The sequence below is a fragment of the Pan paniscus genome, chromosome 5 (genome assembly GCF_029289425.2).
Source record: "Pan paniscus chromosome 5, NHGRI_mPanPan1-v2.0_pri, whole genome shotgun sequence".
NCBI classification, from domain to species: domain Eukaryota; kingdom Metazoa; phylum Chordata; class Mammalia; order Primates; family Hominidae; genus Pan; species Pan paniscus.
Genome location: NC_073254.2, coordinates 149,395,547 through 149,420,623, shown reverse-complemented (window position 1 = coordinate 149,420,623; position 25,077 = coordinate 149,395,547). Strand labels below are relative to the sequence as shown.

General features: G+C 37.2%; 1 protein-coding gene across 1 annotated transcript in view; it reads right to left on the bottom strand.

Moving 5' to 3' along the window:
• The window catches only part of LAMA2 (laminin subunit alpha 2), a 637,137-nt gene that overhangs the window by 93,182 nt on the left and 518,878 nt on the right, over positions 1-25,077 (bottom strand). The window contains exon 41 of the mRNA XM_055114116.2: positions 1,611-1,713. Coding sequence (XP_054970091.2) covers positions 1,611-1,713 — 103 coding nt within the window. The remainder of the gene's footprint in view (positions 1-1,610; positions 1,714-25,077) is intronic.

The window sequence follows — 25,077 nt, the reverse complement described above, 5'->3', positions numbered from 1 at the left end:
AATGATTTTAAAACCTCTTTTCTTTCTAAGATAAGTAAGATAAGCCAACACCATTTATTGTAAAAAATAAGTATTTCCTCATTTGAGCTAGTCACTATTATGCATACTAGAAATACACAGTTAGCAAAACCCCATGTCTTTCCTCAAGAAGATGGAATGCCAAAAATTTATACATCTATTATGCATCAATAAAAAAGTTTTAAAAATTGTAAAAGAAGATGGAATATTAATTAGTCCATGATTGTGGTGGTTTGACAAGCCTATGAGAAAACTATACCAGAGAGGGGGCATGTAAATCAGATGAGGTGTTAGGTTTCCTGGAAATGATGGCATTTGAACTAAATCTTGAAGGTCTGGAAGAAAGCAGTTAGGCAAAGAAGAGAGGTGAAGGATGGGGCATTCAAAGGGGAAGAAATAATACTGAAAACATGAAGGCTTGGAATAATAGCATGTTTGGGAGGAATTATGAATACTTAGGTAAGGGTAGGGAGACAGATATGAGACAGAAAATGGTAGGGAATGAAACTGGAGAAAGAAACAGGTGGCAATTCAAATGGGAGACAAGAGATACGTGCATAAAATAATAAATGTAATGGCTCATATAGAAGAGCAGCCATGTTTAATGATATATTCTTAACATAAAACCCATAATATAGCAGTAGACATTTTGTGCATTTTGATTCCTGAATCAGAAATAAAATACAAGAAAAATGTATTTAGGGCCGGGCACGGTGGCTGACATCTGTAATCTCAGCACTTTGGGAGGCCGAGGCGGGAGGATCACTTGAGGTCAGGAGTTCAAGACCAGCCTGGTCAACATGGTGAAACCCTGTCTCTACTCAAAATGCAAAGATTAGCCAGGTGTGGTGGCATGCACCTGTAATCCCAGATATGAGGCAGGACAATCACTTGAACCTGGGAGACAGAGGCTGCAGTGAGCCAAGATCGCACCACTGCACTCCAGCCTGGTTGACAGAGCGAGACTTCATCTCAGAAAAAGAAAAATGTATTTAATGTTGTTTTTCTTTTTAGAGACAGGATCTTACTCTGTTACCCAGGCTGGTGTACAGTAGTGTGATCACAACCCACGGTAACTTCACGCCCCTGGGCTAAAGCGATCCTCCTGGCTCAGCCTTCCAAGTAGCTATGCCTGTGCGCTCACACTGCTACACCTGACTAAATTTTTAAAAAATGTTTTGTAGAGACAGGATCTTGCTATGTTTCCCCGGCTGGTCTCAAATTCTTGGCACCAAGGGATCCTCCTGCCTCGGCCTCCCTAAGCACTAGAATCACAGGTGTGAGCCACTATGGCTGGCCTGGGTTTGATACTCTTAAAAACTTATTACACTAAAAGTTACTATACATTAGATATAGGTGAAGTGATGCTATAGAAATAAGACTTACAAATTATGAGATATTACCCTACTTGAAGTGAGATAGGTAGACAACATTTTGTAAAACTAGTGAGAAAGTTTACTTGCATTAAATAGATTATAGAATCATCACAAAAATCATGCTAAAGAAATTACATTCTCCAATAGTGTGATAGAATATCTTATCAGTAACAACCCGATTAACTGGAATATAATAAAAACTATGGCCACACTGACCTTTTACATCATTTGCTAACTTCTTGGCTTCGTTAAGAATCCTGAAGCTTTTCTGAAGAGAGCCTTTGGCATCTTCCTTTAATAAACCCCGAGGACCTGTTGCCTGTGGACAGAAAAACAAATGTCATACATCTAAAACCATAGAATAATGGAGTGGAGGGATCCAGAAGGCAGTTGGTACACAGAGTTTGCCTTCAGGAAAGAGCTCTGGGCTGCAGATATAGAATTGTAAATTATTAGCACATATTCGGTAGTTAGGAGACTGTTTATTACGGTATGAGAAGAAGATCTAGAACAGAGTTCTTAGGAACTTCAATGTTTAGGGAGTAGGCAGAGAAAGTGGAGCTGGCAAGGTGACTGGCATTCCACAGAGGAAAAGGAGAAATTAGGAGAGCATAACACTATGGAAATTAAGAGATGCAGAAGTGACTGAATGCATGATAACTGGTGGTGTTGCAAGGACATAACTGAGCAGCATTATGACGTGCTGCAGAAGTCAAGCAAATTAAGAACTAAACACATCCCCTGACTTTATCCTTAAGCAAATTTCAGTCTAGTTGTGGACTGAGAGGGGAGCATTTCCTGTATCTCCCAAGTGCTGAAATGAGAAAGAACACTGCTTCTTTTAAAAAATGCATCTTAACACGGTATGGCAAAACACAATCTTCTAAATGACAATCTCTGAGCCACAATTATCTCCAAGCAAAGATATATTTGTTTAGACTTAGATTAAAAAAGGTGACACAAAGTTAATAGAATGATATGGGAAAAGGAATGTTTAACTTGAATGTCTAGTTACCCATTTTAATAGTGTTTGCTCCTCAGCAATCATTACATAATTCATATATACCAAGAGATAAATCAAATAGGATCTTATGTGTAAATTTTAAATTGGAAAAGTATTGCAAGTGCAAGAAGGGTTGGAGAGTGCTAAATACTTACTGTTGAAGATATAAATCTGAACTCAGATTATCACAGACATAACACTCGTTAAAGGCATCTGGACTGCCTTAGTTACATTATTTTTATCGGTCACATTATTTGAATATTAAACTAGAAAAGATTACAGAACTTGGTATGGCTGTGGTCAAATTTATTTTAATGTATTATTCTAACAGCTTTCAGGTAAATAATTGATTGCTCATAGAACAGATTGATTGTACAATACTATCATATCTACAAAAAGATATATTGGAAACATCTACATAAATAAAAAAGAACACTGAACATAGTTCTTGCAAAAGACAACCTTGGCAAATTATTCTCCAGAAAACTGATGATGTTTTCTGCTGGGAAAAACAGGAATTCTCATTGCTACAGTTCTCTTGGGAATTAGATACAGTAACATCACATAAGTGTCATTCATCTTGGAAAAAAAAAAGAGTGTCAAAATTAATGACACAGATGCAATGCACTTTAACTCACAAAGTAAGCCTCAGGTTACCCACTCAGATTCTATATTTGTTCCAAATTTACACGTCATTTTTACTCCCTTGGTTATAGGTTTTCTGAATCAAAACAATTTAAAGACAGGAAATTACAATGAAAGAATGTGTGAAGATTCTCTAAACAAACACATGAAAACAGCAGAAGTGACAGCTGACAATCTGTCTGACAATGAGCAAAGAGAAGAGAAAACTCTAAAAAGTGGAGAGAAGAATTTTTGAAGCTCAGGAGTCTGAGTCAATTTGGAAAGGGATAAAATGTATAGAGGTAAAGTAGGTCTCAGTAGATGCCAACCTTATTGTGGTAAAATAACCAAGGATGGTAATACAATCCTGAATTGTCAAGATAATATAGGCCATTTATAGTACTAGATGAAACTAGACAAAAAAAGAAAACAGCTTTCCCCAGCGCCTTGGAGTGTGAATACCTTTTTGTAAGAATGTAATCTGACAAGCATTTAAAAGTCATAATTTTAAAGCTAACTTCAGGTGTGCAAAGTGAGGCACAGGATTAAAGTGGGGAGAAAAGGTTGATTTGCTGAGCATAAGAAAATAAGGAATAGCATCAGTGGCAGACTGGATAAATAAAATGTGGTACATATACGCCATGGAATACTATGCAGTCATAAAACGAATGCAATCATGTCCTTTGCAGGAACATGGATGGAGTTGGAGGCCATTATTCTTAGCAAACTAATGCAGGAACAGAAAATCAAATACAGCATGTTCTCATTTATAAGTGGGAGCTAAATGATGAGAACATATGGACACAAAGGGGAGAGCAACATACACCGAGGCCTACTTGAGGGTAGCTAGTGGGAGGAGGGAGAGAAACAGAGAAAAATAACTATTGGGTAGTAGACTTAGTTCCTGCGTGATGAAATCTATACAACAAACCTCCATGACAAGAGTTTACCTATATAAAAAACCTGCACATGTACCTTTGAACCTAAAATACAAGTTTCAAAAATTAAAAAAAATGTAAAAAGAATTTAAAAAAGAAAATAATTGGAATTGGTAAGAGAGAAAAGAGGAAGATGGCCCAAACAACAGTGAAAGAGGCTAAAATCTAAGTTGTGGAAATTGTGGAGGGACTATGACCAGAGATGACTAATACTGTTTAATACTTTTATTGAGTTAAAACTGGCATAAATAAACCATGCAAACCAATTTACAATTGGATAAGTTTTGAATATGTACACCCATGAGACCATTACCACAACCATGGTAGAGAATATATCCATCATTTCTTTTGAATCTCTTCCTTCTATCCTTCCTTCTCTTCCCTCTGTCCCCAGACAAATACTGATCTGCTTTCCATCACTGTAGGTTTGCATTTCATAGAATTTTATATAAATGGAACCATTCTGCATGTACTCTCTTTTTGTCTGGCTTCTTTCACTCAACATAGTTTCAACATTTATCCATGTTGTGTGTGTATCCATATTTGATCCTTTTTATTGGTAATTATTTCATCATAGGGATATGTACACATCTGTGTACAAATTTTTGGGTGAACATATGCCATCATTTATCTTGGAGTAAATACACAGAAGCAGAATGGCTGGATCATATGGTAATTTATGTTTACGTTTTTAAGAAATTATCAACCTGTTTTCTAAAGTATCTGAACTATTTATATTCCCACCACCAGTGTATGAGAGCTGCATGTGCCTACATCTTTGTTGATACTTGGTATAACCTGTCTTTTAAAATTTTAGACATTCTAACTGGTCATCATTTTGGTTTTGCTTTGTGTTTTCCTTATGACTAATAACATTGAGCATCTTTTCACATGCTTATTTTCCACCTTCTTTGGTGACCTGTTTAAATCTTTTGTTCAAATTTTCTTGGGTTATTTGCTCTTATTTTTGAGTTTTGAATGATACATATGAATAATCTGGATATGGGTCCTTTATCAGATATGTAATTTGGAAATATATTCTACTAGTTTGTAGTTATCTTTTCATTTTCTTAAAAGTGCTTTTTTTTTGGAAGGGAAGAAGTTCTCAATTTTGATGAAATTTAAGTTGTTAATTTTGTTTTCCTTTTGAGGATATGCTTTTGGTGGTGTATCTAAGAATCTTTGCTTTACCCAAGATCACAAAGATTTTTCTTATATATTTTTAGATGTTTTATATTTTTATGTTTTACAGTTAGGTCTAGCATCTCTTTTGAGTTAATTTTGGAATATGGTGCAAGATACAGACTGAAGTTCATTTTTTTTGTTGTTGTTCATGGATATTCAATTCCTCTAGTAGAATTTGTTAAATATACCTTGTATTGCTTTTGTATTTTTGTCATAAATCATTTGACCATACATGTCTGGATCTATATCTGGACTCTTTAATCTATTCTAATAATCTATTTGTCAATATTGATACCAACACCACATTCTCTGATTACCATAGCTTAGTAGTAAGTATTGAAGTCAGGTAGTATAACCTTTCCAACATTTTTCTCCTTTCCAATTCCATATGAATTGTAAAACATATCTGTCAATTTTTAGGAAAAAAGCTTGCTAGGATTTTTACTGGGATTGCATTGAATGTGTAGGTCAATATGTATAAACTAGGATTATAGGAATATTGAATCTTCTGATCTATGAACATGGTATATCTCTTGATTTATTTAGATTTTCTTTAATTTATCTCCAGAGTATTCAGTGTAGGGGGTCTTTTACATTTTTAATGCTATCGTAAACTGTAACCTTTTAATTTCAACTTCCAACGTATCCTTGCCAGTCTTTGAAATGATTGATTTTCACATATAGATGTTGTACCTTATAACATTGGTAAGCTCACTTATTAGTTCTAGTAACTTTTTTTAATAGATAGCATTTTATTTTATGCTTTTTAAACTTTTTTTTGGTTGTAGAGATGAGGTCTTGCTATGTTGCCCAGCTAGTCTCAAACTCTTGGCCTCAAGCAATCCACCTGCCTCAGCCTCCTAAAGCACTAGGGTTACAGGCATGAACCACCAGGATTTTATGCTTAGACTTCTATAGTATCTGTGAATAAAAACATTTGTACTTATTTTTCCATCTGGATGCCATTTATTTCCTTTTTCTTGCCCCTTGTACTGGCTAGTCTCTCTAGTACAATGTTAAATGGAAGTAATGGAAGCAGATATCCTTGCCTTCTTCCTTATCTTAGTCTTGTGCTAAGTATGATTTTAGCTGTTAGGTTTTTTTAAAAAATAGGTTTTTATAGTGATCAGGTAGTGAAGTTCCCCTACTCTTAGTAGGCAGTTTTTAAAAAAAAATAGATGCATTTTGTCAAATGCCTTTGCTGTATCAATTGAGGTGATTATATAGTTTGCTTTTTAGTTTGCTATATGGTAAATTACACTGACTAATTTCAAATATTAAACCAATCTTACATCCTGGCATTAATATCATTTAGTGATCATGTATAATCCTTTGAGTAAATCACTAGATTTGATTTGTTATAACTTTGCCATGAACTTTTACATCTATGTTCATGGAGGGATATTGTTATATAATATAATTTTCTTTTTTAAAAACTATCTTTGTCTGACATTGGTATCAGAGTAATACTGGCCTCATAGAATGAGGTTGGATGTATGTTCTCCTCTTCAATTTTCTGAAAGAGTTTATTATTTCTTCATTAAATATTTGGTGGAATTCACAAGTAAAGTCATCTGGAACTGAATTTGTGTGTGTGAAGGTTTTGAACTACAAATTAAATTCTCTAATGAATATAGAACTATTCAGATTATTTATCTGTGAGTTTTGGTAGTTTGTGATTTTCAAAGAATTTGCCCTTTTTATCCAAATTGTTGAATTATTGCCATAAAATTGTTCATAATATCCTCTTAACATCCTTTACTATCTGCAGAAGTTGTAGTGATTTCACCTCTTGTATTCCTGATATTGGTAGTTGGTGACTTTTCTGATTTTTTTCTGATTAGTCTGGCTGGATGATTATCAATGTATTGATTTTCCACTGGCTCTTGCACCTTCATCCAGAAACATGACAGCCCTGACTGAAGGCTATGTACTGATACAGACCTCCATGTTGCTAATTTTCTGTCTTCTTGCATTTCTGAATATCACCTGCTCTTTGCTTCTAGGCAATTTTTTTTTTCCTGCTTTTTAGGAAGTCAGTGATTTCTTCCTGGATCCTTAGTCAACCATTCCTTGCTCAGATGAAAGGAGACAGGTAGTAAGTATATACAGGAATGTAGAAGATATAGTAGAAATAGTATAAGGAAAGGCAGGGAGGCAGGCAGGGACTTTTGATGTGTGGATGTGAGAGCGAGTATTTCAGCTCCCTAAGATTGTAGGGTTCGTCAAGGGCAATGTGGAGAAGTAAGGCTATTAGACAGGTCAGAGTCAATTTCTGGAAGGTTTGAATGTGCGAGTAAGGAAACTGGGCAATGAGCAATTTGGAGGCCTTGAAAGTTTCTGAGTAGGAGAGTGTGATCAGAGCTGTAGTCCAGGAAGATGAATTGGGCAGCTGTGTGGGAAAAAAGGAGCCATCAATTGGTTATTGTAATAGTATAGGCCAGAGAAAAGAGAATAGTCACCTCATGCAAGCACCGTGGAATTGAGAGGTTAAAAATCAAGAGATTTGGAGGAAAAGACATGCCTCAATGTTTCAAGAAGCTCTCTAAAATATTAAAGTAAAGAGCTTATGGCATACAACTGTCAGTTACAAGCAGTCTGCCAGCAATCCGGGTTTAAAGGACAGGCTTTTCACATGATAAGGGAATGGAAAACACTAACATGTTATGGGTGAAAAGCACCGTTTCAACTCACTGGAATTTGGAGAGAACCTTTTCCAGCATTGCTTGGTAAGTTATTGAAGCACATCAACAATATCAGGACAGGTGATGAAGCAGCATTTTCTAAGCTAATTATACTTTATACATATTCATAAGCATCACATCTGAGTTCCTGAGCTGTGTCTACAGCATATGTGAAATATAAATGAGATTCTTTGAGTTGCAAGATATTTTGTTTCTTGCTTTTTAGAGGTTTTTTTTTAAAACAATAAATTCTTGGTATTCTCTTTCTGAGTCTGTGTACATATATATAGTCATACATATGGATATACAAGTTACATAAAAATTTCAACTGTATCATGCAAAACAGAGTCTATTTTTATGTAAGTTGCTGTATGTTTTTATTAGTTAATAATTGTTTATGAAAATGTGAGATAATTTAAAACGTCATTATAGTAGGAAAAAATGAAATTATAAAGTCTGTTAGGATTCAACAGATGACTTGGCATGTAATTGCATTTTAATACATGTTAGTTTTCCTCTTCCTACTACTTATTAGATATTCATAATTACTCTTGCTAAAGCATACTGCCATTGATTAATAGATAAGTGAATTGATTTATTTACCCAACAAAACTTTTTATTTGTCTCAAGCACCAAATATTCAAAATGGAAAGACTATGCCTTCCCTAATGGAACTGGAGTGGAGGGAAGGGGAAAGACAAACAAATATAGTCACTTATAAAAAAAAGGCGATCATTACCATAATGGAGCACAGAAATGCCTAGATGTTTGGCTGTCAGAGGAGGCTCTGCTGGAGGAGGGAGGTGTGAAGGCAAGTTAGAGTTTATCAGGCTGACTAACCTGTACCCCAGTGATTTTCTAAACCAGCAAGTTTAAAAGTTATTGTTTACATTGCTTTATATATTATGCTTTTTTCCTAAATGTTCCCCAAATTACTTTGTTATTAGAGATGAATTTTTTGAATTCATTGAAAGAGTTGGCTGTAAAAGAAGATGTAAAATATTTATTTTCTGTTTTTTGTTTACTTTTAAAGACAGTAGTAACTAAAAATTCATCAGCATGGTTTATGACTTATTCTATTTCTCTCTTTATGAAATAATTTATTTTAGAAGAGAAGTCTTACACATTTCCACAGGGGTTAATGTGCCAAGATAATATAAAACTTAAATGATTTTAAATTAAAAATATTTTCAATAAAGAAAACTGCTCAAACTGTGCAGGGATATATGTAAGGGTTGGTGACCGGCTGCAACGTGTTTATGTAAAGTGAGTAACAGAAGAAATTTAGAGTTTGGTATGTTAGACTGTGAATCAAAATCAAGGATAATGTTCTTACTATAATAATGTAAATTCTCAGAATAAATAAGAAAGTGTTCGTACTATAATAATGTAAATTCTCAGAATCTAGTTCAATATACATTTTAAAAATATATTTTTGAGAATATTTTTAAAACTACATATGTGATGTTAATTCCTATAGTAAGTTATGAAACAGTTATATAAATATCACCCATTTGTACAAAAACTATTTGGATAGGAAAAGATATGAGTAGATATACAATGATATTACAAAAGTAATTACTCGTATGCACATTTTATATTTCCTTCTTCTTGCTTTTCTGTATTTCCTATTTTCTATAATAGACATAAGCTGCTTTTATAATAATTTAAAAAATCATACACGATTTTAAAATAAAATCACCATGCATCAATTTTTAAGGTGCTTTATATAGTACTGTACATTTTTAAGTACTATAGGTTATTAAAATTAAATAATGAGTAAAAAATGAGTCAAGACACACCCAAAAGAGATGGCTTTGGTCAAAAATCTCTTAAAAGGCTGTAGGTCCCTGGCATTGCATAGCATATCCTAAGGGTGGTAGATGGGTCAGATGAGTATCTGTCAAGATTGAAAGCAGCTGAGCACGCAAAGGAGACTCAGTGATAAAATAGGAAATCCCCCAAATTGCTCGTGATAATTTAAAATTTGTGAGTGTGAATTTTTAGCTTGATGGGAACACCAAGAAGGACAATCAAGGGAGCATTCAAAAATATAAAATGAAGTAAGGATGGTTTTCCTCAATTACAGCGTGACAGACATAATTGCTCAGCACCTATGTGTACCACTAGACTGCTTCAATGAGACAGACACTGGACTAGCAGCTGGCTACTAGAGGTGGGGTGGGCCCATACCACAAAGAGTCTTAGTTCTGAGTAAAGGTAATGGAGAGGTGTCTATTAAGTTAGATACCATTCTTAGAGGGCTTTGAGTTTTCCCTCTAGTTAATGTCCAGAATCAAATACAACATCAACCTCACCTCTTGATTATTCTACCTATGGGTAGAAATCATAAAGAGCAGGTAGGATGGCACCAAGAGCATTGTTGTCTTGAAGAAAATTAGATCAACCTTAGATTGCATTGTGGCATTGTTCAAAAGAGTTCTGTGTTTCTGACTGATGACACAAACCCTGAGACATCTATCATTTTATGCCCTGAACTTTTAAATACATCTAAGGCTGGGTCAAAAAATTTATTTCTCTGCTTCCAATAGACTTTTAAAAAAATTATTGACCCAAATGAGAGTATCATGTACAAAAAAAAAAATCACTAAAGCCAGCATGGCTTTGCTAAGAGAGTAGATTTTAAGTGTTCTCAACACAAAAAAAATGACCATTATGTGAGGTAGCGCATATTTTTAAATAGCTCGATTTAGCCATTCCACAATGTATATTTATTTCAAAGCATCATGTTGTACATGATAAATATATACCACTTTTATCTGTCAATTAAAATAAATAAATTCTGAAAATTAAGTTATAAACTTTGGAAACTATATTTATTATAGGAATTAAGCCAATGGAGGAATCAGAACAGACTGCACAGTGTTTCTTGAAAAGACATTATTGGTACATTAGGTGACACAGCTAATTACATAGACAATATGTATTGAATTTGGAGCCAGATCATCTAATTCCCAAATTCTGGCCTGCTAGCATCTTCCCTCAATTTAATTAAAAGGTTCCAGAACACAACTTGAACCTAATTCTGATCAATAAAAAAAAAAATCCTATATGACATCACGTTCACTGATATTTACACATGATCTCAAACTAAACAGGGAAAGTAATTTTATTTACTTTTATTTTGAATTTTTTTATTCTGTTCAACTTCCATATCTCTTAGGGTAATATAAATATCTTATCAATTCTGAAAATCTGGACTATCATAGCCATTCCTGATTTCTAGCATCAGAATTTGGAGATGGGAGGGACAACCTATATTTGGCAATCACCTGTTGTCCACCAGGCATATCTAGATAAAAATCATGGAATATTGAGTGTAAAACAGTGAAAGACTGAAACACTCAAGACCTTTAGGGATATCCATATTTTGGCTCCCTGGGGAGAGGGGATCTATTGTCAGCTTAAATTTTAATTCTAAAGACTTTCTTTTCTAAGAAAAGGAAATAGGAACAAAACAAAACACCACAGTCACCAAGCAGTGAAAACTGAGGCAGCAGGCCATGAAAACTCTTCTGAGAGCAAGAGGGTCTCAGTAATGGCATTGTCAGCCTGTCTGGCTTTGTGCTCCACAGAGCTGGTGGGAACCAGGAACAAGTGGGAGCCATGTCCCCTTCCGAGTTGAAGGCGGGGGAGCCCTGCCCTACTGGGTGCAGCTGCAGCCACCCAGCCAGCTGCGGACCCAGGCATCCCTGTGCTCTTGGCCACCTCTCTTCCCCTACTGGCTCAGAAGTGCCTGCTCCTTCTTCCTGGTCGCTCCCTGTTCCCGGCACCCAAGCTGATTTCAGAGCAAAGTTGAGGCTGTTGCAACCCAGCCAGGTGTGCATATGCTCGGGGCGGCACTGACACTCTAGCCCCCTGCTATCTTGGCCCCTTCTGGATTTTGGGTGCCAAGGAGCACATTAGGGAGGCCAAGGGGGAGTTGAGGGTGGCTCTGCATGGGGCTGAAGGTGACCCTTGGCATGAACAGCCTGGGTGCCAGTGGGTGCCATGGATGGCAGGTTGGTGGTGGCAGGAGGCATACAGGCTCCTGGGTGGAAAGGGGTGGGCCCCCAGTGAAGCTCCACCTTCAAGCCAGGGACTGCCTGAAGGAAGGGGGCTGGACTGTCAGTTCCACAAACTGGAGTGAGAACTTATGGTGCTTTTTTTGGGCCAGCTTATGGCCACCCATGGACCAATCAGCATACACTTCCTCCCCTCTGAAGCCCATAAAAAACCCTAGACTCAGCCAGACATGGGCAGACAACAGGATGATCTACCTGTGGATAGGAGCTACCCACTGTGTGTCTTACCTCTGTTGAGGGTGCTGCACAGATGCTGGGATTACCTGCCTGTGGAAAGGAGCTACCCATTTCAGGCCTCCTGAGAGTTGCACTGTCACTCAATAAAGCACCTCTTCACCTTGCTCACCCTCCAGTAGGCTGCAAACCTCATTCTTCCTGGATGTGGGACAAGAACTTGGGACCCCCCCAAATGGTGGAAATGAGAGAGCTGTAACACAAACAGGGCTGAAACACACCCCCTTCCCCAGCTCACCATGTTGACAGCAATGAGCAGGAGAGAAGTGCTGTGGCCTTTTGGGGAACTGAGACCTATGGGCTCCCTGAGCCAGGGCTGTGAGACCCTCTTTCAGGGTCTCACTGGCATCTCCAACCACTGGCTGTGGTTCCTGGCATCTCCAAGCTCCTGGGTGCCACCGCATTCCCTGGTACCAGTGGTGGAAGCCACTTGTAGTATGTCTGGTTCAGCCACAGCCTCACATAGAGCCAGCACCTGGAGCTGCCCAGCCCACTGCAGCTGGCACGCTTAGCTGTGCACAGTGGCTGGAGCCCACGCTCACTCACACACCCCTCGCCACTCTGCCCTGAATCACCCTTGGCAGGCGTGGGATCCAGCCCAGTAGTGGTAGTGTGAGCCAAGTGTAGCCTGCCAGGCTGAGTGGGCGGAATGTGCCCAGTGGACCTAAGCAAAACTCAGGCAAAGGTGCCACCGGCCACAGAGGTTTCCAGCTGGTGAAGCAACACCCCAAGGATCCTGTGACATCAGAACTTCCCTTATACAAGCCCCCACATGCTGGGGCTGTGCAGTCTGTGTAGGGCCCAAAGAGTCTGGCTCTGGGCAATGGAACTGGCCAGGGAATGGCTCACCATGCTGTGTGCCCTGACATATCTAGCCCAGTGGTTACATAACTCCCACCAAGACTGCATGAGGCTCCCAAGCATATCTTTCCCATGGAGAAAGCAAAATATACAGTAAGAAAACAAACAGCTCTTCAGAAATACAGATTAATTAATTTAAAATTTGAATTCTGAGAATAGTACCAAGAGACTAAGTAAAATGGAGTGACTGTCCGGGGAAGACTGGTGGGGAATAAAACTATGACGGACTAAAAAGAAGTTGATCAAAGAAAGTGTATAATTTCAGCAAAGAAAGCTTCCCTTTGGACAGGGTTGGCACTCTTTCCTAGCCACACCACCATGGGCCTTTTATTTTCTTTTTTGTGAGACAAGGTCTTGCTCTGTCACGCAGGCTGGAGTGCAGTGGCATGATCTTGGCTCACTGCAGCCTTGACTTCCCAGGCTCAGGGGATCCTCCCACCTCAGCCTCCTGAGTAGCCTGGATTACAGGCATGTGTCACCATGCCTGGCTAATTTTTGTATTTTTAGTAGAGATGGGGTTTCGCCATGTTGTCCAGGCTGGTCTCAAACTCCTGGGCTCAAGCAATCTTCCCACCTCAGCCTCCCAAAGTGCTGGGATTACCGGCATGAGTCACTGCACCCAGCCACCATGGTTATTTAGATAGTTCCTGCTCCTCAATCTTTTGCAGTTATTGTACCCACAACTTGCACTATAGGGTATATGCCAGCAAGGAGATAGAAAAAATTTGGAGAAGGCCAGGCCTCAGAAAGAACAGGTAAGGTAGAGAATGAGAGTCAGTTGTGAAAATAAAAAGGAATAATTCACTGCAAGTTATTTTATGGAATAAAATACCCCTTCTCTTCTGCACAGAGCAACTGGCAATCAAGCATCAAATGGCCCACTGAAAAAAAATCAAAGGGAGTCCTTTAAGGAATAAAATGACTTCAGAGAAGGGACTTCTGTATTCTGCCATGGCACAATTATGGTTATAGATAAAATGTAAATGTTATTGACCATCACAATATCAAAGTTAAAGAGGTAGAAGCTGAGAGGACGAGGAAAAAAGGAAGCTAAAGGGAAGAATGAGGACATAAATAGCTTCATCTTAAAGAGTGCAGAATCTATCATTTATACAGGAAATAATGCTTTCAGTATATTAGGTTAAAAATGAAGAATCTAAGCATAGTAATGTACCTATATTGGGAAACCGAAGGGTGGGAAAATGTGATGTGATATTCTGTAAGTGAACTACATCTCCTTCATCATAGCAGTAATTAAATAGATAATGCCCCACTTAATGAAATACGTGATGGCACAATAATATTACTAAGAGATGTAGTAAAAGAAGAATATTTGAAAGATTTGAAATTGTTGATCCTGGAGCTGTGAGCTTAGTTGAGAGAAAAGTTAGGTTAGGGGATTGTTGCTTGCAATTATCAGCCTCTGATCATTTAAAAGAAATTAAAACATGTATGCATCATGAATTTAGAAAAAGAAAGAAATTTAGAACTTCTTGCTGGTGTAAAGGATGAGGGTTGTTGTTTCATTTCCAGACCCATTTTAGACCTATTTTCTTTATTATTTTAGAACAGATTTTATTGCAGGACAGATTTTCTATCTCCTCTGAGGTTCATTTTAATTAAACTATTTAAGTAGGAAATAAGATAGATACGATTAGAAATTAATACAGACACCTCTATTCCCATCATCCATATCTGGCAAATGTTAATGTTTTACTGTATATTTACAGATCTTTAAAATATGTACATTTGAACTGGGTTTTATAATATTTCATTTATAGCTTCTCTATTTAAATAACTGGCCTATAGTTTTTCTTTGTAGTACTGTCCTCTGTAGGGCTTGCCATCAAGATTGTATCAGCCTCATAAAATAAGCTGAGGAAATTTTTCTTCTTTTTCCATTCTTGGGAACAAATTGCATAATGGGTCCTTTACATTTTTGTACATATTGTTATTTTGTTGTATTAACTACTGATGCAATTTATTTAACGGTTACAGTTCTCAGGTGTACTATTTCTTTTTGAGTAAATTTTGCTCTAAACTTATTGTTTACTTCACCTAAGTATTCAAATGTGTTTGAATAAAATTGCTCATATCCTCCAATATATCCATTTTTATTTTTCAATCTATAATGTATCTACAGTTATGATCCCCTTTTCATTCTTGATCTTATTCATTTGTGTTGTCTCTCTTTGTTTGCTTAATTGTTCTTGTCTTCTGTTTATTTGCTAGTTTATTCTAAGAATCAACTTGCTGTTTTGTCAACCCTGTCTAATGCCTTTCCTTAGGTCATTAATTTCTGCTTTTATTTTTATTTCTTTCTGTGTACTTTTTTAAACATCTTGAGCAGAAACCTTAGATAATTAGTATCAGTTCTTACCCTTGCCTAATATCTGCATTCCAAACTGTACATTTTCCTGTTGGTACCACTTTATTTGCACACACAAATTTTGAGGTGAAATTTTATTTCCATTCTGTTATTAAATACTTCATAAATTTAAACTGTGTTTTTTTCTCAAACCATGGATTACTTTGAAGTATGTTTTTTATTTTAAAACTTTTTGTCAATTGTTTTGCACCAATTTCTAATTGTATTGCATTATGATAAGAGAATGTAGTCTAGATGCTATTGGATCATTAGGATTTGCTGATACTTGCTTTATGATCTAGGTTGTGGTCCTTTGTTTGTTTCATGAGTTACTTCATCGAATGGGGCATGTAGAATTAATTATCTAGTTGACATAGAGTTCTATAAGGCCATTAAGTTATCTTGTGTAAGGTACTTTTAAAATCTGTGTCTCTTTGCTTGATCTATCACTTTTTAAGAGAGATATGGTAAAATCATTCCCTATTATATATATGAAAATGTTCTCATTCTGATATATTTATCTTTATTTATCCATAGCCTTTGTTATTATGACCTTGCAGGCTCATAATTTTTTAGTTTTCCTTGTTCCTTTTATTCTATCATGATCACTTTCTTTGTCCTTAATAATTCTTTTAAAAAAATTAAAGTCTTTTTGATTGCTATTAATGGTAGCATACCAGCTTTCTTCTGGTTAGAGTTTGCATAGTGTATCTTCTCTCTCATTTTCAGTCTTTCTGTTCCCCTAAGATTTGCGGTATTTGTGTAAGTCATACATAGACAAATCCCTTTGTTTTAGACATTTTAATCCAATATGAAAATCATAGTAACATGTCAATTTTAATGTTTGCATTTATTATGAAGACAACCTGAAGCAGAGATAGTTAGTGCTCATCAAATATCCTATGTGCCTCCTACTTTTCCAGACCTCCCTTACAGTTAGCTTGGGGCACACGGCTACTTCTGGTCAATGACTCAGACCAGACGTGGTCCAGGCTACATGAGCCAGTACGGTAGGGGCCTACATGTCTCTTCATTTTTCCTCTTCCCTGCCTTGGAGGCTACACCGTATGGTGTTACTACAAGATGCAAAAGGTGGTATAACTCACATTGTGTTGTGATGTGAGACATAAACTTGAATTATGTCCATCATGTGAGATTTCAGGGGTTATTTCTTGAGGCAGCTGGTGATAATTACCCTGATTGTTGTATATGGATTTAATTCCATTATATTTTATATTTATGATTTGTTTCTCTTTTTCTCTTTTTTTGTCTTTTCCAGAATTGATTGAAAATTCTCCTCCCCTTCACATTTCTTTATTTTTTTCTCTCTCTGTCTGCTTGTTTGGAATGTTTAGCTGTTTGTGATCGTTAATTTATATCCACTTGGCTAGGCTATGGTACTTGGTTTTTGGTAAAACAGCAGTCTAGATGTTGCTGTGAATGTATTTTTCAGATGTGATTAACGTTTCAGTCAGTAGACTTTGAGTAAAGCAGGTCACCCTCCATGATGTTGGGGAACCTCATCCAACAGTCAGAGGCCTTAAGAGGAATTACTGAGGTCCCCTGAAGAAGAAGAAATTCTGCCTCCAAACTGCCTTTGGATTCAAGACAGCAATATTCACCTATTCCCTGCAGCCAGACCCCACAATCTCATGAGTCAATTCTTTAAAATATATAATATATCTGTGTATATATACACTTCCAATTTGTTCTGTTTCTCTGGAGAACTCGAATACTGTCAATTTTATTTTTCTAGATTTTTTTTCAATGTTTAATACATATTCCTAGTGAAAACTAAAGTTAATTAGCTTTTTGCTTTCCTCCCCAGAATTCAAGAATATTAAAAACTTTTATTAAATAACTACCTGCCCCATTTTCCATGTTATTAGTCTCTTGTGTTTTAGTTCCACTTTGTTTTTAATTCCACATATTTAATAATTATTATCATTATGCTTTCCATAATGCTTACTTAGATTTGTACACATTTTCTATCTTTTTGTTCACTTTTGCCCCTTTATATCCAAGTTCTTTCATTTTGTTCACATTCCTTTTGAAGTGAATTTTATTATAGTTCAGTGAATGAAGTGTATTTATAGCAAATGAAACGTATTTGTAGTAGTTCAGTGCTTCTTATCAGCGTGTTTCCTCCTCACTGATCTGTCACATAACAGTAAAGTTTCAAAAGTCCTGTTTATTCCTTAGACACCTAACCCCATTGCAAGAAAAAGCTCTTTTTGAGGTTTCTATGGAGTTTTTACTCTCCTTGTATTAGGAATGAACACTGGGAAATTTGCTATAAGAGAAGTTCATATATTTAAGAATATTCTCTTTCTGTATATTATTTTTTCTAGGCTTCTCCCCTTTTCTTCACTTTCTTTAAAGCTTACATCTTGCTTACACAGCACAGTTCTTTACTAACCATCCCACTATCATTTTTTCTATGAGAAATGCATTATATCTAAACTCCCCTCACTTTATTTTGTATTTTATATTATTTTTCCTAGAAATGCCTAAGAAAGGCCTGGTCAACATTTTTTAGAATGATGGTTCCCAAGAAATATGGACAATTGTAGCAAGTAAGAGAACTTGAATTTGGAGAATAAAGAGGAAGACCACATTGTGCGCTGGAGTTGAAGGCCAGTGTGATTGTAAATTGTATGTGTCAACTTGACTGGCCATGGGCACCTAAATTAAACACTATTTCCGGGTGTGTCTGTGAGGGTGTTTCTGGATGACAGTAAAAGAGATTGCCCTCCTCAATATGGTTGTGCATCACCCAATCTCTTGAGGGCTGAATAGAACAAAAAGCAAAGAAAGGAGGAATTCCTTCCCTTCTTTGCTGCCTTACAGATTGAGCTGGGACATCTCATCTCATTTTCTCTCTAGTTCTTGAACTGTGGTTTGTACCATCAGCTCCCGTGATTCTCCGGCCTTTGGACTCAAAGTGAACTATATCATGGATCTGCAGCTCACAGATACTGGGACTTTGCAGCCTCCATAATCACGTAAGCCAATTCTTCATAATAAATCTCTTATTCTTTCTGTCTATCATCTGATCTATTATCTATCATCTATCTATCTATCTATCTATCTATCTATCATCTATCTATCTATCTATCTAATCTGTCTATCATCCATCTATCATCTACCAGCCTATTATCCACCTATCCATCCATTCATCTATCTGTCATCTATCAATCAATGTATCTATCTATCCATCTCCTAATAGTTCTATTTGGAGAACCCTAATACAACCAGTATAAACTTTTCCCAATTTCTAATACTTATTTCTAGTGAAGATCTAACTAAACAAATTGAGAAAGGAAATTCAGGATTAGAAGATATTAAGGAACATTGTGAGTGTATGTGTGTGTGAGAGAGACAGAGACAGAGAGAAAGTTTTACAAAATGACAGTCATTGCAAGGTGAAGAAGAGGAACAGAAGAAAGAGGAGAACTCCATTTGCCATGGGAAGTAAAAATGTCATTCTTTTTTTTTTTTTAATTCAGCATACCTAGAGAGGTTGAGGACTGTCTAAATTTTCTACATCAAAGTTAAACTAGACTATTCCACTGACTTAGAGAAAGGGAGAAAGGGAGGAAAGGAAGGAAAGAAGATAATGTTTCAAAACAGGGGGAGATTATGTGATAATTTTCCATTATCTTGAAGAACCTGAACTATGGAATTCATTCTGAATTAGTCTTATTTTATTTGTTTGTTTGTTGTTTGGATATACCTGATTGAAAAGCACTAAGACATCTAAGACATTTCCAGTGGAAATGGGCAGAGGAGGGCCTCATATCCTCGTGTCACTGAGAGTGTGCTTATTGCCTCTGGTGGTCATTCCAAGGAGTCAACATCATAGAAAATCTATTCATTCACTGTGATGGTTAATACTGAGTGCCAACTTGATTGTATTGAAGGATGCAAAGCATTGTTCCTGGGTGTGTTAAAATGGGCCCATTTATTGAGTGACCTGAAAGGCTGCCAATTTTAAGTGGGCTCTGCAACAAGTCCAGACTGCTGTGCAAACTGCTCTGCCAATTGGGCCATATGACCTAGCAGATCCAATGGTCCTTGAGGTGTCAATGGCAGACAGGGATCCTGTTTGAAGCCTTTGGCAGGCTCCCATAGGTGACTCCTAGAGGTGGAAGCCTCTAGGATTTTGGAGCAAGGCCCTGCCATCTTCTGCAGATCACTACTCTCCATTTGAGAGACAACTCTTGGCCTGTTACTGGGCTTTGGTAGAAACTGAACATTTGACTGTAGGTCATCAAGTCACCATGCAACCTAAATTGCCTTTCATGAACTGGATGCTTTCTGACCCATCTAGCCATAAAGTTGGGCATACCCAGCAGCCTTCCATCATCAACTGTAAGTGGTATATACATGATCAGGCTCGAGCCAGTCCTAAAGGCACAAGTAAGTTGCATGAGGAAGTGGCCCAAATGCCCATGGCCTCCACTCCTGCCACCCTGCCTTCTCTCCCCCAGCCTGCACTGATGGCCTCACAGGGAGTTCCCCATGATCAGTTGACAGAGGAAGAGAAGACTAGGACCTGGTTCACAGATGATTCTGCAAGATATGCAGGTAGCACCCAAAAGTGGACAGCTGCAGCACTACAGCCCCTTTCTAGGACATCCCTGAAGGACAGTGGCAAAGGGAAGTCTTCCCAGGGGGCAGAATTTTGAGCAGTGCACCTGGTTGTGCACTTGCTTGGAAGAACAAATGGCCAGATGTGTAATTATATACTAATTAATGTGCTGTAGCCAATGGTTTGGCTGGATGGTCAGGGACTTGGAAGAAGCATGATTAAAAAATTGGTGGCAAAGTAATCTGGGGAAGAGGTATGTGGATGGACCTCTCTGAGTGGTCAAAAACTGTGAAGATATTTGTATCCTATGTGAGTGCTCACCAACGGGTGACCTCAGCTGAGGAGGATTTTAATAATCAAGTGGATAGGATGACTCATTCTGTGTACACCACTCAGCCTCTTTCCCCAGCCACCCTGTCATCGCTCAATGGGCTCATGAACACAGTGGCCACGGTGGCAGGAATGGAGGTTATGCATAGGCTCAGCAACATGGACTGACCTGACTATAGCCACCGCTGAGTGCCCAATTTGCCAGCAGCAGAAACCAACACTGAGCCCTCCGTCTGGCATCCTTCCTCAGGGTGATCAGCCAGCTTCTTGGTGGCAGGTTGATTATATCAGACCTCTTCCATCATGGAAAGGCAGAGGTTTGTCCTCACTGGAATAGGCACTTATTCTGGATATGGATTTGCCCATCCTATGCCCAGTGTTTCTGCCAAGAGTACCATCCGTGAACTCCCAGAATGCCTTATTCGCTGTCATGGTATTCCACACAGCATTGCCTCTGAACAAGGCATTCACTTTACAGCTAAAGAAGTGCAGCCCTGGGCTCATGCTCATGGAATTCACTGGTCTTACCATGTTTCCCATCATCCTGAAGCAGCTGGATTGATAGAATTGTGGAATGCCCTTTTGAAGTCATAATTACAATGCCAACTAGGTGACAATACTTTGCCGGACTGGGGCAAAGTTCTCCAGAAGGCTGTGTATGCCTTGAATCAGTGTCCAAAATATGGTACTGTTTCTCCCATAGCCAGTGTTCACGGGTCCCAGAATCAAGAGGTGGAAGCGGAAGTGGCACCATTCACCATCACCGCTAGTGACCCACTAGCAAAATTTTGCTTCCTGTTCCCACAACATTATGTTCTGCTGGGCTAGACATCTTAGTTCCAGAGGGAAGAATGCTGTCACCAAGGGATACAACAATGATTCCATTAAACTGGAAGTTAAGATTACCACCTGGCCAATTGGGGCCCTCCTACCTCCAAGTCAACAGGCTAAGAAGGGGGTTACAGTGTTGGCTGGGTAACTGACCCAGAATATCAAGGTGAAATCAGTCTACTATTCCACAATGAAGGCAAGGAAGAGCATGCATGGAATACAGGAGATCCCATAGGGCATCTCTTAATATTACCATCCTCTGTGTTTAAGGTCAATGGGAAACTACAACAACCCAATCCAACCCAATCCAGACAGGACTACAAATGGCACAGGTCCTTCCAGAATAAAGGTTTGGGTCACCCCAACAGGTAAAAAGCCATGACCCGCTGAGGTGCTTGCAGAAGGCAAAGGGAATACATAATGGTTAGTAGAAGAAGGTAGTCATCAATACCAGCTACAACCACATGGCCAGTTGCAGAAATGAAGACTGTAATTGTCATATATTTCCTCCTTATTCTGTTAAGAACATGTTTGTGCATGTATACACTTGTACTAGGAAAATATCTTCATTTGCTTTCTTTTTCCTTTATCATGTGACATAAAATTTATTGACTTCGTATCAGCATTTAAGTGTTGTTAACTTTATGTAATAGCATTTAGGTTAAGGATTAGTGTGCTTCTGATTGTACAAGGGATAGCTGTATTATGTTAGGTATAATTATGATGCTATTATTGTCTTTATTTGGAGATTATGTATGATTTCAGGAGATGTGTATGGGTTCAAGTTGACAAGGCGTGGACTTGTGATGATTAATATTGAGTATCAGCTTGATTGGATTGAAGGATGCAAAGTATTGTTCCTGGGTGTCTCTGTGAGGGTGTTGCCAAAGGAGATTAAAATTTGAGTCACTGGACTGGAAGAGGCAGACCCACCCTCAATGTGGGTGGGCACCATCTAATCAGCTGCCAGTGTGGCTAGAATAAAAGCAGACAGAAGAAAGTGGAAAGAGCAGATCTTCTGACTCTTCCAGCCTTCATCTTTCACCCATGCTGGATACTTCCTGCCCTTGAACATCACACTCCAAGTCCTTCAGCTTTTGGATTCCTGGACTTACACCAGGGGTTTGCCAGGGGCTGTCAGGCCTTCAACCACAGACTGAAGGCTGCACTGTCAGCTTCCCTACTTTTGAGGTTTTGGGACTCGGGCTGGCTTCCCTGCTCCTCAGCTTACAGATGGCCTATTGTGGGACTTCATCTTGTGATGATGTGGGTCGATATTCCTTAATAAACCCCCCTTCTTGCATACATCTATCCTATTAGTTCTGTCCTTCTAGAGAACATTAATACATTCATCAATTTTAAAAATCTGATCTGATAGATAATGTAGACTTTGAGTTTACTATGACCTGGAAATGTTTTAAAAACATCTAATTCTCTGTTATTTTAGAGTCTCTTAAAGGATCAAAGCAACTAAGATGAGAAAAAATTACTGATGTCCATATTCCATTTTATGAGTGACATATCTCCTTTCTGTTTTCCTTGCACCCTCTAGAGAAGTACTAAATGAGATATTTTCTTGGTGATTATATGTAGGAAAACAAATGCTTTATAGTACTTTCCTCACCCGACACCAACAGAAAAATAGCATTTGTTATTTCATGATGTCTAAATTCTTAAAATAACATTTCATTCTGATATTTAAAGAAATTAGTTATGCAAGAAAAGTAGCTATTACTCTTTACAAAATAATACTGCAGTACAAACAAATCGTATTAGCTTTCTCCTGCTTATAAAGGATCCACTTCCTTCTCACTCATATTTTCCTTTCAATGTGATTCTTGATTGTCTATGTGTGTTTATATATAGGAAGACAAGTACATTTTTAAAAAATCAAAGTTGATTTTAAACATTGTCTTAATTATGCTTGGAGGTTATTTCTATCATTTCTTTGTTTCTTTTCTTGTGGTATTTTCAATGCTTTTTTTCTTCTCAAATTGTCTGACCTCCACTTTCTTCATAGTGGTCGTTGGTTGCTTTATTACTTGACCTTTTCCTTTTCTCATGCAAATGTATAATTTATTTCTTTGTTTTTCCTTTTAAGTTATTGAAAACATTCTTCCTTCTTTATAGGGCTAGACTCAAAGGAGTAGAGGACTCTTCTGTATTGTTAAGCTGTGAACTCTTCTATACTTCATAATACATTTAATCTCATTCTTCTCTGTTGAGCTATAGCTTTTATATCAGATCTTATATTTATGGGATGTTCGTCCTATCTAGATAATTACTCAACGTAATGCTTTTCAAATATATTTCTTTTCCAGCAAAGTAGAACTATATTATACTGATCTATTAAACTAAAATTTTATTCATTCTGTTCATGAAAAACATTCCAACAAAATTTCTGGGACAGATTGTCTTTTCTTATCCGATAGTCATTTAATAAATCAGTGATTCTCTATAGCACTTATTTTGTAATTTTTCAGACATTTAGTTATTTTTAAATGATTGTGGAAAGAGAGAAGGAATAATGATAACAGCAGACATGGTGTAATGCATTACAACTCACCATCACTCTCTGTTTGAGGTTGGTTAGCCTACCATGTATAAGCATGGGTGGCAAGAAGTAAGTGCACACTTCATGTTGGCAAAAAATGATTTTTCCTAAAGGTATTAAATTAGGGTAAAATTAAACACCTCCTTATCATAAAATGTTACAAGAAATTTATAAGGATGAAGCAATTACTATAGCAAATTTTTATTGGTATAACAGATTATGAATAGGCATAAAAGGTGTCAATTATAATGAAAAAATTCACTCATTCATTTATAAGTGCCTACTATTTGCCAGGCACCATTTTAGGTGCTGAAAATAATCATACAATAAAACAGGTGAAATGAAAATGGTGAACTTGAAATTAGGGTCTTTAAAATAGAAAATTATCTATCAGAAGATGGATTAAAATTTAGTTTAGATTTGAAAAGTAGATTCATTCTGAAAGGATAACTGAACATAGAAACGCTTCTGCAATGATCATGCCACTATTTTGAATAAGAAGTCAACAGAACAAACGGCATTAGTAGGGCTCACTCAAGAGAAACCAAAAACAGTACAAATTGCTCATAGAATATGATGTTTCGTTATGATCACAAAATGAACCTGCTAAGACTGGTTCATTTAGGGGATATCTCTAATATCCCCTAAATGCTAGAAAGTATTTTTGCCCAACACTGAAGCAAAGAAAATATTGATCAGTTTCTTTAACACCACTGCTTATGTGTATTTCACTCACAGTCAAATGTCCAATCAGATTTCTCCCCAAAAAAATTCTCATGTGTTTGGTAGGTTCTATGTGAAACAAAATAAATAAATGATGGTTCTGAACATTTTATTCAGGATGATTCCTATGAGATTTTTTTAACCTGAAATAGTACTACCAACTTACTATCACACAACTCATGTACAAAATGTTGCTTTACATCTAAAGCGTAAAGATTTGTCACCATTGAAGGCATTCAAATAATGTGATAGAACTTGGAATGCCCAAACTCTAAAATACTTGTTCCAAATGTATTATGAACAATGATTGTAGCCAAAGGTTAAGAGCTTTTTAATTCAAAAATTCATAAAAATTCATTAATTCATAAACATGGTATAAATTGTTTAGAAGCATATGATCCAGTATGTTTTTATTAAAAAGTGTGTTTTATAGCCAAACTTCATATGTAACCAACTTGTGTGTGATTATATGCAATGGTTACTTTTTTTTCTTTTTTACTAATGCCATTTGAGATAATGGTGATAAAATTCCCTATCCAGAGTGTTGCCTTTGCCTGTTTTATTTTGTGAGTTGGTAGCACAAACTTGCTTGGTTTCTGAGATAATTTTAAGACCCTAACAGTGGTAGTGGGTGACTGAGAAAAGAGTTCTGCTATAATTATAGCATAC